At 37.9% G+C, this 13,978-nt stretch overlaps 1 protein-coding gene across 1 annotated transcript in view; it reads left to right on the top strand.

The window, feature by feature from the left end:
• Positions 1-13,978, top strand: part of LOC114664349 (thyrotropin-releasing hormone-degrading ectoenzyme-like) — a 940,843-nt gene that overhangs the window by 381,173 nt on the left and 545,692 nt on the right. Inside the window, 3 exon segments of the mRNA XM_028818439.2 lie at positions 1,695-1,741; positions 1,743-1,814; positions 1,816-1,851. Coding sequence (XP_028674272.2) covers positions 1,695-1,741; positions 1,743-1,814; positions 1,816-1,851 — 155 coding nt within the window.

Genomic DNA, 13,978 nt, shown 5'->3' with positions numbered 1-13,978 from the left:
GCACAGGCTCTCAATGAGAGTTAACTAAATATGACACTGCATAAATAAATTGAGGGATGGATGAATAAAATATTCTCCCCTAACCAGAATTCATTTCTGTCTCACTATTGATGTTGCCACAATTGATTCTTTGTTTCTATTTTGGCCTAAACAGGTTAAGGAAGTGGTTGGACTGATAAATTAAGTAGGGTTTCTAATGTGAATTAAACTATTTGCATTCATTAATAAAAAAAAAAACTGTGCCCATTAGTAGCAGCTAGCCAATAGGTTTGGGAAATTCAGCTTATGACACTCTAGTGATTTTTAACCAAGTTTAGAAAAAATGGTTACTGAATAAATGAGTGTAAATGTAATAAATTAAATGTAATAAATTTGTTTATGTAATTAAAGGTTTGTGGTGGACTTATTCCTGCCTTGTGGCCAATGCAGTGAAGGTGAGCCTCAACTCCCCCATGAACACTGAACTAGATTAGCAGAATAGAAATAGACTGATGATTATACTATAATATATAATTCATTAATATTAACATTTTTTATAATCCATAATAAAAATAATACTAGCAATAATATTATTGTAACATGATATTCTCAAGCTCATTTAAACCAATTTAGGGCCACCAATGATGGTAGCATTAGCTGCAAGGTAAAACTGCCATCAGAAAACAGCCCAGAGCCCACACTGGCCAGACTGGAATTGTCAGTTATCTTAACTTGTGCATCTTTGTTGGTGTGGAAAGAAAAATGGAATACCTGGACAAACCACACAAAACATGGGGAAAATGTGCAAACTCTACACAGAGAATGCCTGGGCACAAGAATTGAACCCAGGATGCTAGAAAGTATGAGTTCAAGCACTGCCTTCTGTGTCACCATGCCAGTCTTCATTATTATTATTATTATTATTATTATTATTATTATAACCACCATCCATTAATCAATTAGTTAGTTAATTAATTGTGTAGCCAGTTAATCTATTCACCTCTTGTCCAGACGAGTTTATTCCGGCACAGGCTAATCCCTGTACTTAATTCCTTTCACGCAGACTCTTTTGTGCCTGCTGTATTGCTTCTCCATTCTTATTGTTGATTGACCTCTTTTGTAAAATCGGTCGTCTTCTGATTTATATTCTGATTTAATGCCAGGATGTGTCAGGCTGCTCCCAGGCTCTCAGTATTTCCCTGTCATTCATCTTGGGTTTAAGGCATGTAGTGATCTGCTTTTCTAGTACTTGTGTGTGTTTTTCACTGGTGCATATAAAACAATTAAGTCCTGTCTGATGCCTTCCATAGAAAAAATATTGAATAAATTAAAAAAAAAAAAAAAAACGCATTTATGGAGATGCTCCAGCTCCACACACATGATCAGTAACATCCACATGCTAGGGTTTTGTTCCTACCTGACACTTAATTCAGACCTCAGCCTCCAATGGCCATGCATTGGAATAAGAGGACTCAAGAAATTGATAGATATTTAATTTTGTACAACAAGAGAAACAAAAGCAGCCTATAACTGTAAGAATCATAAGAATACTGCTGTTCTTAAAAGTGCACAATTTTCATGCTCCATTTCCACCTCAAAGTCCCTGCTTTAAAGAAATGCAGCAGAATCAGTGTTATTTTTATATAGCGCTCGTCTTTACACTGAACTCCATCACAAGGCACACTTAATTTTCAGTGTCTTTCATTTTCTTGCAGATCTCTTAGCTGTGCCTAAACACCCTTACTCAGCTATGGAAAACTGGGGGACTGAGTGTATTTGTGGAGCAGAAAATCCTATTGGACCCTGGAGTTTCTTCAGTCTCCTACCTGATGGACCCTCACTATGGTTGTGGTGCATGAAATTTGCCACCAGGTATGTTTTGTTTTTTGTTTTTCTTCTTTCTTTCATTGAAATATTAATTTGCTAGTTCCAAATTCAACTTGAAGAGACTGATTTTTGCTTCCACAGCTCTTGGGCACCAATTGTTTACAATATATTCATCTTTGTTTTGTAGCCACAGACACAGTTAAGTGCCATTGTTCTCCCAATTAATGGAAGATGAACAGAGAGCTCATGGCAAGGGTACACAGCAAAGTTCAGTGCCCCTTTGACACCTGTGTTGTTCCTTGTTCACCACCACACACACATCCGCAGTGCCTTAGTGACTAAGAAGTGAAGATGAAAGACTCAGTTTCACAATGTGTTCCAATGAGTAACTCCCTTAATGTGACACTGCTGTAGTGATGCCCATACTTTATGTACAAAATCTTTAAAGTGCCTTGGAATGGTGGTCCTGTGGATTCGTGCTGTAAAAATCAATAATGTGTCAATTCAAACCCCCACACTGATATTCTGTATGAGCCTAGAACAGTTGCTTACCTCAACAACATAAGAATTGGACAAATATTTAACACTATTATTATATCTACACTCATGCATGAAGGTCTGTGAAGCTTTCAGGGTGGCCATTTTTTTAGATATTATAGAGATATTAAATGGACTTAACCTCTTAATGAATAAAAGTATCATAAATAAAAGGATCCTGCACGTAAAAAGGAATTTTGAACTCCTAGACTGGGTTAGGCTGATAACTAACAAATCATAATAAATGGCTCCTTTTCAATAAATATCCTGTGGCACTTCTACTTATGTCACACAGTTGCCTCGTCTAAATAATTCTCAGTCACTCTTGGTTTTTGCCCACTTTGCTTTTATCAAACTCAAGTAGCTCTGCAAGTGTTGAAGGACCTTCCACATGAACAGTCCTCCTTAGCCCCTGCCATTGCATCTCAGCAGGATTTAGTTTGTTTGTCTTGGCCATTCCGAGACATGGAAAGTCTCCTTCTTAAAGCTAGTGGACATGCTTAAATATTGAGAATAGCTGTCTTGTGGCAACATTGCCTAGCTTGTGCTTTTTAACTGATGGCTCAGAGGTATAATTATTGGGACTGGGGAACCCATGGTGACTGCATGGTTGTTGATTCTTATATATTAGTGACATGTTTACTTACATGAAATCAGAATGGAAGGTTTAATGGTGTTATCATTCTCTCAAGTTCCGTTCAGCTTGATTATGATTGTTGAGTGTTATGTGCACGATGTACCTTATTGATTTTAGTTATTTTTAATTGTACTTAATGTCACATGGGGGACAGCCTTATTTATTTTTTGCACTAGACCCATCAAATTCTAGTGGCACCACTCTGATGGCCTAACATCTCAAGAATCCCTTGACATTTCTAAATATCCAGAATTACTACAATGATATCAAGATGCCCAAGAGAAATATAACCCATACAAGGATGCTCTTCACCTACCAAGGCCCTTTTGTTGTGCCCAGGTAGTTCAACCTGTGGACTCATCTGCCCAGAGAACAAACTTCCAAACCTCTTTAGGCTTATCCAACGGGTTTCTGGTAATCTTTGGACAGGAAGCTTTTTTTTTTGTTTATTTTAGTTTTTCTTCATTTTTTTCACAGAAGAAGCATCTTTTTGGCAACCTTTTCAAAGATATCCTTTCTTGGTTCTTCTCCTTGTTGATCTTATTGATTCTTTCCCCACCTTGTACAGTAGACCTCTGGATATTATTTTAGGAGTTCCTTTAAACTCTTATTATTCTCCATGATGAAATGTGTAAGAGGATATTCTCTTCTTGGCAGGGTTATATTGTTTTAAATGCCTACCGCAGTGGACTTGTGGAGTCTTAATCTTTCTGAAATGGCTTGATAACCTTGTCGAGACTGATGAGCCTTCACTAATTTTTTCCACCATTCTGCTGATGTTTCTTTAATTCCATACATGATGCTAGATTCTGTAGTTCGTTGAAAAACCATTGCTTAACCAAGCACCATTTCATTATTGAAAGGATTGGATCTTTGTGCTTTGAAAACCTTCCTAGTATGTCGAAAAAAATACTTTAGCTTTAAAAGTGCAGAAAAGGATGACATAGGCTTACTACAAATTAGATAGTATTACTTCTGTACATTCTCACACATTTTATGAAAAAAATGGAATCTGTTTTCAAAAGTATATATAATTATCTGTATAAACTGGTGATCTTCAAACTTTAAAGTGTTTTGGAAACATATCAAGATATACTGAATATCACATTTCAGGTCAAAATTATCTCAGTATCAACCTCTCATTGCTCACATGTCTAAACCATTTTTCTGTACCAGCCAAGTGATTTCTCTGGGTGCCTTTAATGGAAAAGTGCTATATGTAACCAAAAAGGTTTTGATGCAATCATTAGCAGTGAGAACAAGTAGTAGCAGTAGTTGTCATGTTGATTATTTGATTTCCAAAGAACATGTATTACATAACCACTCTCCAGCATCATAAAAAATTATTTGTGACACTGACTGAGAAAACCTGAAAGTATTCAGATTGAGAAAATTTCCATATTATAGTACTATACCTCTTATGTGCTTTGGGATGGAACCTAGTGGAAAGGCACTATAAAAAATAACAACAAACCTAAGTCAGTGTGACTTGTCACAATAAGAGACTCCAGACATCGCAAGAAGGTTTGTAGTCCAGGCTGCAAGTTGGCAGCCTTTGCACTGTGGAGGATTGGAATGTGGAGAAGGAGGCACTGTGCACTATGGTGGGGCCTGAATGAGAGATGGAGCTCAGGTGACATCAACAGGAAGCACTCTACTGTGTTCAGAAGCACTATCTGTTCAACAAGGGCAGAGGAGTCTCCTTTAGCTCTGGGTGGTAAAAAAAACTGCTTTTGGGAGCTGTTGCAATCCAGACATTGCAGGTTCATGGCTGGCTAGCAGCATATTACCACAGTGCAAATCTGCAAATTGAGGTAGGTCGTGTGAGTTGATGATGAAACACTTGATGTACTCAGCAGCCTTTGAAGTGTGGAGGGGTTAAATGTGGAGATGGAGGTGCTGTGCAGTATTTTGGGGACTGAGTGAGAGACAGAGCTCAGGTTACCAGCTCAGGCTACCACAAAGTGCGGTGCTCACAAGATTCAGAAGCACCGTCTTCTTGGCTAAGGCAAAGGAGTCTCCTTTAGTTCAAGCTGATAAGAGGGAGAGCCATTATAATCCAGACATTGTGGGTTTGCAGCCAGTTACTGGCAAGTTGCCCCAGTGCAAATCTTTGAACTGAAATGGGTCATGTTGTGTGTGAGTCCACGATAAAACACCACTAAGACAGAAAAACCTGTTATCAAGTCTAATAAGGTGCAGGTCAGGGTGTAATATCTTTTATCAAGAACCAAGCCTTTGTAGGCTGAAATTCATTTATTTCAAGATTGTTTATTTATTACATGTAAATATTTTTATTTTCTTGTATACATCTCGACGTCAAGATTTTAGTGAATTCAGTTTTTGAAATTATGTGTGTCTGTGTGTAAACACGATAACTCGAAAATGCTTTGACCTAGGTACACCTACTTTATATCAAAAATAAGGAATCCTATCAATTTTTGGGCCACTTCCGGCAACCGGAAGTGGTATTTTAACTGAATACTTTCGCAAATTTTCAAGTAAACTATGGTTATAATTACAGATAATTGATTCAAATTTTGTATAGATATTTATAATAATGAAAAGCAGACAGATGTGAAATTTGAGAAAAATTACTCATCTGGAAGTAGTATTTTATTTAAACAACCATCCAAATTTTTTGTGTCATGGAAATATAAATGAGTACATGATATTAAAAACTGGATTCAATATAACGCATATTCTTTCAATAACTATTATTAATTTTATTTTAATTTACACATCATCAGTAACAACAATAACGTGTAAACACTGAACATGCCATGTAAATATAAAGATGAAATGGGAACAATAAGCTGCTGCATCCCTGTCGTGTTCTTGGTAATACATTTAATTGTATGATTTTTTTTTTATTTCCACCATCATCATAATTAAATGTAGCTAAATGCAGTTTTACCTATAGCAATTTGTTGCAACAAATATTATATAATACTAACAGTTTTCCTATTTTTTAGGTGACTATTACTCCTTTTACTAAATTCCGTCACTGTTTTCGACCTCCCTTAGTGTGAAAATATCATTTTAATATAAAGTTTGATTATAAATAGAGATAAATGATTGTGTATCGATATTATCAATTAGTTATGATGAGATGAGAAACAAAGACATATGATATTTAAGAAATATAGAGCAACTGGAAGTGGTTCTGATTACCTTTTCCTCTATCTCAGTATATGAGAAAGTTGAGGGGAGCACTCTCCCGATTTTTACTTAAAGCAGTCTTACCGAATAAAATTTTCTTCACACATTGACATATATCATTTTGCTTATTTTCAAGCATTTAATTTTTAAAATGATATTTTCTTAAAATAAAAGGTTCTTTTTTCTTTTCTTTTTGTAGTTTTGCTTGTGTGGAGATTGCACATTCCCTGAGTGTCCACAGACATTCCAGTTTCCTCCATTAGGCCACATATTTTAGAAAAATCAATGTGTCTATCCTGGCCTGTGCCAGTCCGTTGAGTTCAATCCTGTCAAGGTAGGCCACAGCTCCTGACCATTCTACAGTTAATGAAGCAGGTTCAGATTGGAAGTGTGTTTGTTGGCACACCTAGTGATGACCTGCCTTAAAAGTGTACTTAGTGAAAAGAATATCCAGATGGTTTCACCTGCTGCTGAAGAGTTCTTTTCTTTCTTCTTTGTGAGAAATGAGAGATGTGAAGTGGACCAAGTTCAAAGGCAGAAAATTAGGTGAAAGCTTATGGCTTGCTAAAAATGCAAATAATAACAAAAAAAAAAACAAATAGAAACAGGCCAAATTGTATGCATCACAGTTTCATTTTACCTTTTATACTGCAAATACTGTATATGCAGCTGCTGATTATGACCTACAATATAGTTTTCATAAATGCTACAAGTTTAGAGTATTAGCAGCTACAGGAAGTAATTCCATTGAATTAAGTTTTGGAGGATGAGGGTCAAGGTGGGAAATGATATTAAAAAAGGAATTTACATCCAACTGGTAAGGAAATTAATAATGCATACAGGAGAAATGTAAGATTTCAAAAGCCTTTGAATCCCACTACAATACAATACACAAACTGGAGTGTTTCGACTTACAATTCAATGTTCAATGTGTTCTTTATGTTATCATTATGATTTTCAGCCTTTATGTGTGAGTGTTTGAACTTCTGTGAAAATAATGAAATCTAAATGTGCAATTAGCATTACGCTCCTGTGTGCCTTGGGCCACTCACTTCCACACAGGAAATTAAAATTGCTTAATGCTTTCTTTAGACTTGATAATTTTGAGTTGAATAAATGAATCTTCTTGCTATATTTAAGTATGCTGTTCTGTGTTTATCAATAATTTAACTAATATATGCACCACGCAGGCACACATTGCCTCAGAACATCCTGACATCTTCATAAGAGAGCACCCTCTGGCAGCCCAAAGCATCTCTGCATCCCTACCTTCCAGCTGCTGGTTAGGTCATTTTAAGTCTATTCCACAGCCCTGAGGGGCTTTCTTTCAATACTAGATTGGAGACACAAAGTTTTTAGTTATATACACATCTTTCATGTACATTCTGCCCATGCCTGTATAGGTTCTCCTCTACGCCCACATGATATGCACGTTAGGTTAATTGCCGGTTGTAAACCCGCTTCACTTTGACATGTGCATTAGTGTGCCTGTTAAGTGAAGGTTCTAGCCTTGAACCTGAGTCTTTTAGGATAGGCTCTGGCTCTGTGTTACCTGAGTTGGATTAAGTGGGATTGAAAATGTATGTACGAGTGTCCAGGTACGACAGAAAAGTCAGACACTGGTAGGCTGCTAGATGATAGGCATCCCAGCAAGTAAAAAGCCACGGGCTCCTCATGTTTTCTTAAATAAGAAAAGTACAGTATGGAGCATCAATATAAATGCTATCCCGGCATAAGGGATGCTTGGGGTTGTAGTGCAAAAGGAAGCAATGAAGAGGATTCTAGCTCTATAAGGACCTTGGGCAGCATGTGGGTTGGACTACTTGTTTGATATTTACCTGTTATAACTGTGAACCCGACCTCACCATTGAAATGATACTGAAGTGACATGGCAATATCACCTGGAGGCAGTGGCAAAAAATACACTGCAAAAAAGCAAGTGAAAAATGTTACACACACAACATATATATAAAGTATATATATATACTATATTTGTTATATATTAAAATCTACTTGTCCCTTATTCTAAGATTCTTTGACGTATCAAGAAATCTGTTTAACATTATTTAGTTAATTTAAAGAAATCCTGTCACGTAAATTTTGCTTTGCCCTATTGACAGTTTCTTTCAATAAATAAAAGCAAAGCAACTCCCGTTTCAAGTTTTTTCTTCTACTTTTTGCATTTAAATTTTTGCAGTGTACATATGCAAAAGCAATAAAAATACCTTGAAATGGGGAGTATTTTGCTTTTATTTAACAAAAACAAAAAACAGCAATAGAAATATTAATAAGCAAAATTTACTTGATACGATTTCTTAAAATAAGCTAAATAATCTTAAGCACAAATTTATTGATACATCAATAAATCTTGCAATAAGGAAAACAAGACTTACTGGTGTGCTATAAAAACTTTTTTTACTTGCTTAGATTTTTAGCAGTGTATCAGGAGCATGCACCCCTCAAATTTTGTAAATGGAGCATCTTGGTGTCTGTAGCACACCCTTTAACTTAACTAAATGGCACCTCTTCTTGTCCGGACCATGCGCCCTGATGGTAGGACCTATGTCACCTAATGGGTTGACTGGCTCAGCCAGGAGGGGTGCTAACTCCGAACAGAATTGGGAGCTAAGTAGGAATGAGTGTTCTGCTGGAGAGTGAAAAGAATTCATACAACAAAGAAGAGAGAGAGAGGACAGTATGGAAGTGAGAAGGGAATGTCATGGGAAAAGGTACTATGTCATAAATGGATAACAATAGTCCAGAGAGGTGAATATATTGTATATTGTCTTGTATTGGGTCGCATAGTTGCACAAATAACACTTCTTTTAAACACACTTTATTTTTTACGTTGTAGGAACAATATTGGGTCCCTTTTAAGACACACGCTCATTAAACTCCAGTCATGAGATCCTAGGAAATAAGGAGAATTTGACAGCACTTCTTCAGTGTTATCAAGCTGTACATGGACCAGAGCTGTGAACTCCATGAACGGTTTACAAGACAGAAATGCCAACCAAGTAGTGAAATGCATGCATTAGGCAAATTATCAGTTATAAAGATCTTTGTTACTGTGAGATACGATACCGCGCATTGCCGCACTCACGATATGACAAACCTCTTCAGGATCCCAAATTAGGACCCGAGCGCAGCCGTGCAATGGGTGACCCATCAGCACCCCACTAATTTGAATGGAATTGGTGTGAGGTTTTCACAGTGGTTGAAGTGCCAAATCCTGCAACCAACCCCCAAGTTTTCCCTGCAAGTTGGAAGAGCTGCTTGCATGACTGGATACAGGTTAACATCATACCCAGGACAGAGCAATGGCAGGTTAAGGGCCTTTTGTCACTTCTGGTAGTATAAGACTTGTGCAAAAACTGTAGCTGAAACAGCAATTCTTAAACCAGCATCTGTTTAAAAGGTGTTTTCTCTGTAACTGAATCATGCTCCTCCTATGCTTCTTCTGCTACTTGCCTATTGCTGCTCATCTGCATACCCCACCCAGCCCATCTCACCTTCTCCACCGTTCTATGCTGCTTCTCTGCTACTATCAGATAAGTATCGCTCTGTACTATGCTAAAATACTCTTGTGACAAACTCCTTCATATTATACAGCTTGTCCAGAGCAAATGGTCTGACTGAAATGTCCTAAAGGACAATGGTATTGCACGGCACCCGAAATATTTACATCACGGGTCAGGTTGCCACCCATGCCAGGTTGCAATAAAAAGTTAAATAGCAGCATTTGTTCAAGAATAAACCATCCTATTCAGGGCTTTGGAAATAAGAATGTCAGTGTGCCGATCTGCAATTTGTTAAAATAAACTCTGATCATGGATCAGTCCACGATCAACCCTCATCAGCTTATATTGCATTGTTTAACTCAAGATCTCTTGATGGCAAAGCACTGGTGCTATAAGATTTAATTACAGACTCCAACCTTGAAATGCTTTGCCTAACAGAAATCTGGCAAAAACCAAACAATTTTACGTCTGTCACGGAGGCGACACCATCCAGATACATTTACTTTGCAGAGCCTCACAGTTCAAAACAAGGAGAGGAGTCGCAGTAATTGTTAAAACTGAGCTAAACATCAAAAGAATCCATTGACTACCCATTATGTTTCAAGTGTCCCGTTTTACTCATTGTTCTCTATCGTCCCAGAAAATACAATGCGTCTTTTTCATCTGATCTGACTGAATTATTATCCCACTTAAGTTCTCTTTCAGAGAGAATCATTCTTCTTGGCGATTTCAATATCCATATTGACATTACTACATGTAAGCTGAGAAATGATTCCTATCCTTACTGGACTGTTTTGACTTGGTGCAGCATGATGATTTTCCCACCCTCTGGGAAAATGTGACTTGGTGGTCATATATTGGTCTTGATCTGCACATCTGGCTTATCTGTTGGCAACACTTATAGCAGTGATTTGGGACTCTCTGATCATAAAGCAGTACTTTTCACTGTCTCATTACCTTTTCCTCCTCTTACCTGTAAACATCAAATTTCTTTCAGAAACCTTAAAAATATCTGTCCTTCTGTCCTTGCTAGTTCCATTTCTGATCTTTTTCTGTTTTCACCTATTCCATCAACACCAGATTGTCTTGTTGATCACTATAACACAGCCCTTCTTTCAGCACTACATAAAACAGCTCCTTTAAAGCAAAAGGAGGTTTCAAAGGGCTTACAGGGATGCACTAACTGCAGCCAAGAACACACATTATGGCAGAATAATAGAAAGTGGCCATGATAATCCAAGGGTTTTGTTCTCTGTAGTTGATAAACTACTTCAACTTGCATCTGGCCCAGTTACCTCCCCTACCAATGCCTGTGAAAAATTGCTCCACTTTGTCTGCAATAAAATTAAAGATCTAAATAATTTCAACTAACATAAATCTATCATCCATTTATATCTTTCCATGCCTTCTCACTCCATCCAGCTCTGGTCTTGATGCGTACAATCTTAATAATTTTCAGCTCATTTCTCACTTACCTTTTCTGTCAAAAGTTGCTCAAGCGTGTTGTTGTTTCCAACTCACCAATTACTTAACTTCTGATAATTTGATGAAACCCTTTCAAGTCTGTTTTCAGGGCACAGCACAGATGTGAAACTGCACTGCTTCAGGTAACTAATGATTTGCTTATGCAGCAGACTCTGGACAAACCCAGCATATTAATTCTGTTAGACCTCAGTGCAGCATTTGACACTGTCAGACATGACATTCTACTGTCCAGAATGGAAAACATGCTGGGTATCTCTGGCACTGCCTCCAGTGGTTTAAGTCCTATCTGACTGATAGACACGAATTTGTTAGTCTTGGCAACAGCAGATCCAGCTCAGCGCCAGTCACAGGGTTCCTCAGGGTTTTGTGCTAAGCCCTCTGCTCCTCTGTACTGAATGCTTCCTCTCTGGCCATATCATTCATAGCTATGGACTGGTTTATCATTTTTATAGAGATGATACTCAAGTCTGTTTCAATGTTAAAAGTGAACTTCATCAGAGCTTTCTCAGCTCACAACTTGCCCTCAGTGAAATTAAAACCTGGATGGAGCAGAAACTCTTTCAAATTAAATTGCAATAAAATGAACTCCTGTAAATTGGCACTAAAGCGCAACTTAAGAAAATGAGCTCCATCTCAAGTCATTCTTGACAGTGATCTCAACAGACCTCCTTCTGATGCAAGGAATCTATGTGTCATTTTTTGAGTCCCTCACATTCTTATTTTGCTCACATAAACCACATTAAGACATTTAGAAACTTTCCTACTTTCACCTCCATAACATATCCCCTGTTTGCTTAGTCCTCTCCTTTCCTAAGGATAAATAACTTGTCCATGCTGTTATCACAACCAGCATTGATTAGGTGCCCCCTTCAAATCACATCTCCAATTGATTCAAAACTCTTCTGCAAGTGTCCTAACACAGACCAACACCAGTAAGCACATAACACCCATCCTGCTTTGCCTGTACTGGCTCCCAGTGTCTTACAGAATCTTATATATAAACGTCTATGTGTGGAAGTGTGTGTGTCTGTGTGTCCGGCCCAGCAGTGCGAGGCTACGGCACGAAGCTCAGAGAGCCAGCAAGGCGGCCCCAAATTAAACAGAAGAAAGAGTACGAGGCAACAGCATGAAGCTGAAAGGAAGTGACTCCATTGCCGAAGGGAAACCGCTGATGAAAGGCAAACTTGCTTAGCCACTAATATACAAGTGAAGCGAGCATAATGGCAAAACAAAACCTCTGAGGAGAGAGAAACTCACTTAAACGCTGATAGACAAGGAGGGGGCAAGCACATCCGCAAAACGAAACAGCCAACTCTGCATTTCAGTTTTTTTTCTGATGATTTCAGTAGTTTCTAGTAGCCCAGGCTTTTTACAGCATGGGCTTACACAGCTAGTTGAATATAAAATTCTATTAATAACCTACAAAACTTTAAATGGCCTCACACCGGACTACATCCGTGACCTTCTCCATCATTCTGCTCCTTTTACCCACTATAGTCCTCTGATTCTGACAATCTTGTTGTGCCCCACACTAACCTGCACCCCATGGGTTACAGGGCCTGTACCTGTATAGCACCCAGACTTTGGAATGACCTCCCGAAATTAATGAGATCAGCTGACTCCATTCATTCTTTTAAAAAACAACTTAAAACTCATCTGTTCAGGAATGCTTTTAAGTTACCTGACGTTCTGCTTCCTCTTTCATTCTCAGTATAATTTGTGTGTGTGTTATATCACAAATGATGCCATTTGCTGCTAGCCTTTCTTTTAGTACTGAATTTAGTATTTTACTCTGGTTTATTGTCTTTTATGTTATTTAACGCCTTTGTATATCCAGTATGTATCTCTTTTACTGTTCTATTCAGGAAACATCTGGGTCCAATGTTACATATGCCTGCTGTTTCTTAAGACTCTGTGACGCACCTGAGCATGGGAAAGGTGCTATATAAATAAGCTGCATTTATTATTATTATTGTTATTATTATGGTTCTAAAATCGAGTGCAGCCTGATTCTTTACAAATATATCGTAGATGCATTAACACATTGACTGCTCGACCATTTACTGCCAGAACGCTGTAGTGTTGGTCTGTGCAAATATGATAAATAATGAACTCTATCAAAACTTCTACAAAATATAAAGAAATGTAATTGAAAACTATGGTTTATTTTCAACAGCAACACTGTCTAAAATGTTAAGAAACTGTTACTTTATTTTCACCAGTAACATAACTAAAAGTCTCCATTTGAATGAGAGTCCTAGAGGCATGGCTCCTCACAGAGTGCAGGCTTAGAAGCACATGTGCCACAAACATAACACGTTTCTTTGCACTGTCCACACTTGTTACACACAACACATTTGGTAGTTGGTGACTGTTTGTGCTCAGTGTGTGGCAGAATGTCCATGTAGTGCAGTCCTAACAGTCTTGACACATCAGACACCTTATGATGAAGAAACGCCTGGGGCAGCTACCCACATCAGTACCTTAGCCTACAAGTTCCACATCATCCAACTGATTGTCACTATTTTGGTCACTGTCATTATCTTCAAGATATTCATCTTGCAACAAATCTGCTTCAGAACATCAGTAGCTTTATATCTTTTTGTGACGACATAACTACGGACACTTGTACGCTGTTACCACCACAAAAAAAATTCTATGGCTATCCACTAGATGGCAGCACTATAGGAAGTAAGTGAGACATGGCAGCAAAGCTCACCAGCAGGCTGGCTGCACCTATAATGACTGTAGATACAAGTATGTTGCATTTTGACGGGATCAATGATATACGACTTAACTCGTACCTCTTATTCAAAGTGTTAGGTCAATT

Source organism: Erpetoichthys calabaricus, chromosome 1 (assembly GCF_900747795.2).
Source record: "Erpetoichthys calabaricus chromosome 1, fErpCal1.3, whole genome shotgun sequence".
Taxonomy (NCBI): Eukaryota; Metazoa; Chordata; class Cladistia; order Polypteriformes; family Polypteridae; genus Erpetoichthys; species Erpetoichthys calabaricus.
The sequence above is the reverse complement of the archived record's forward strand: the minus strand, read 5'-3'. Positions and strand labels throughout refer to the sequence as shown.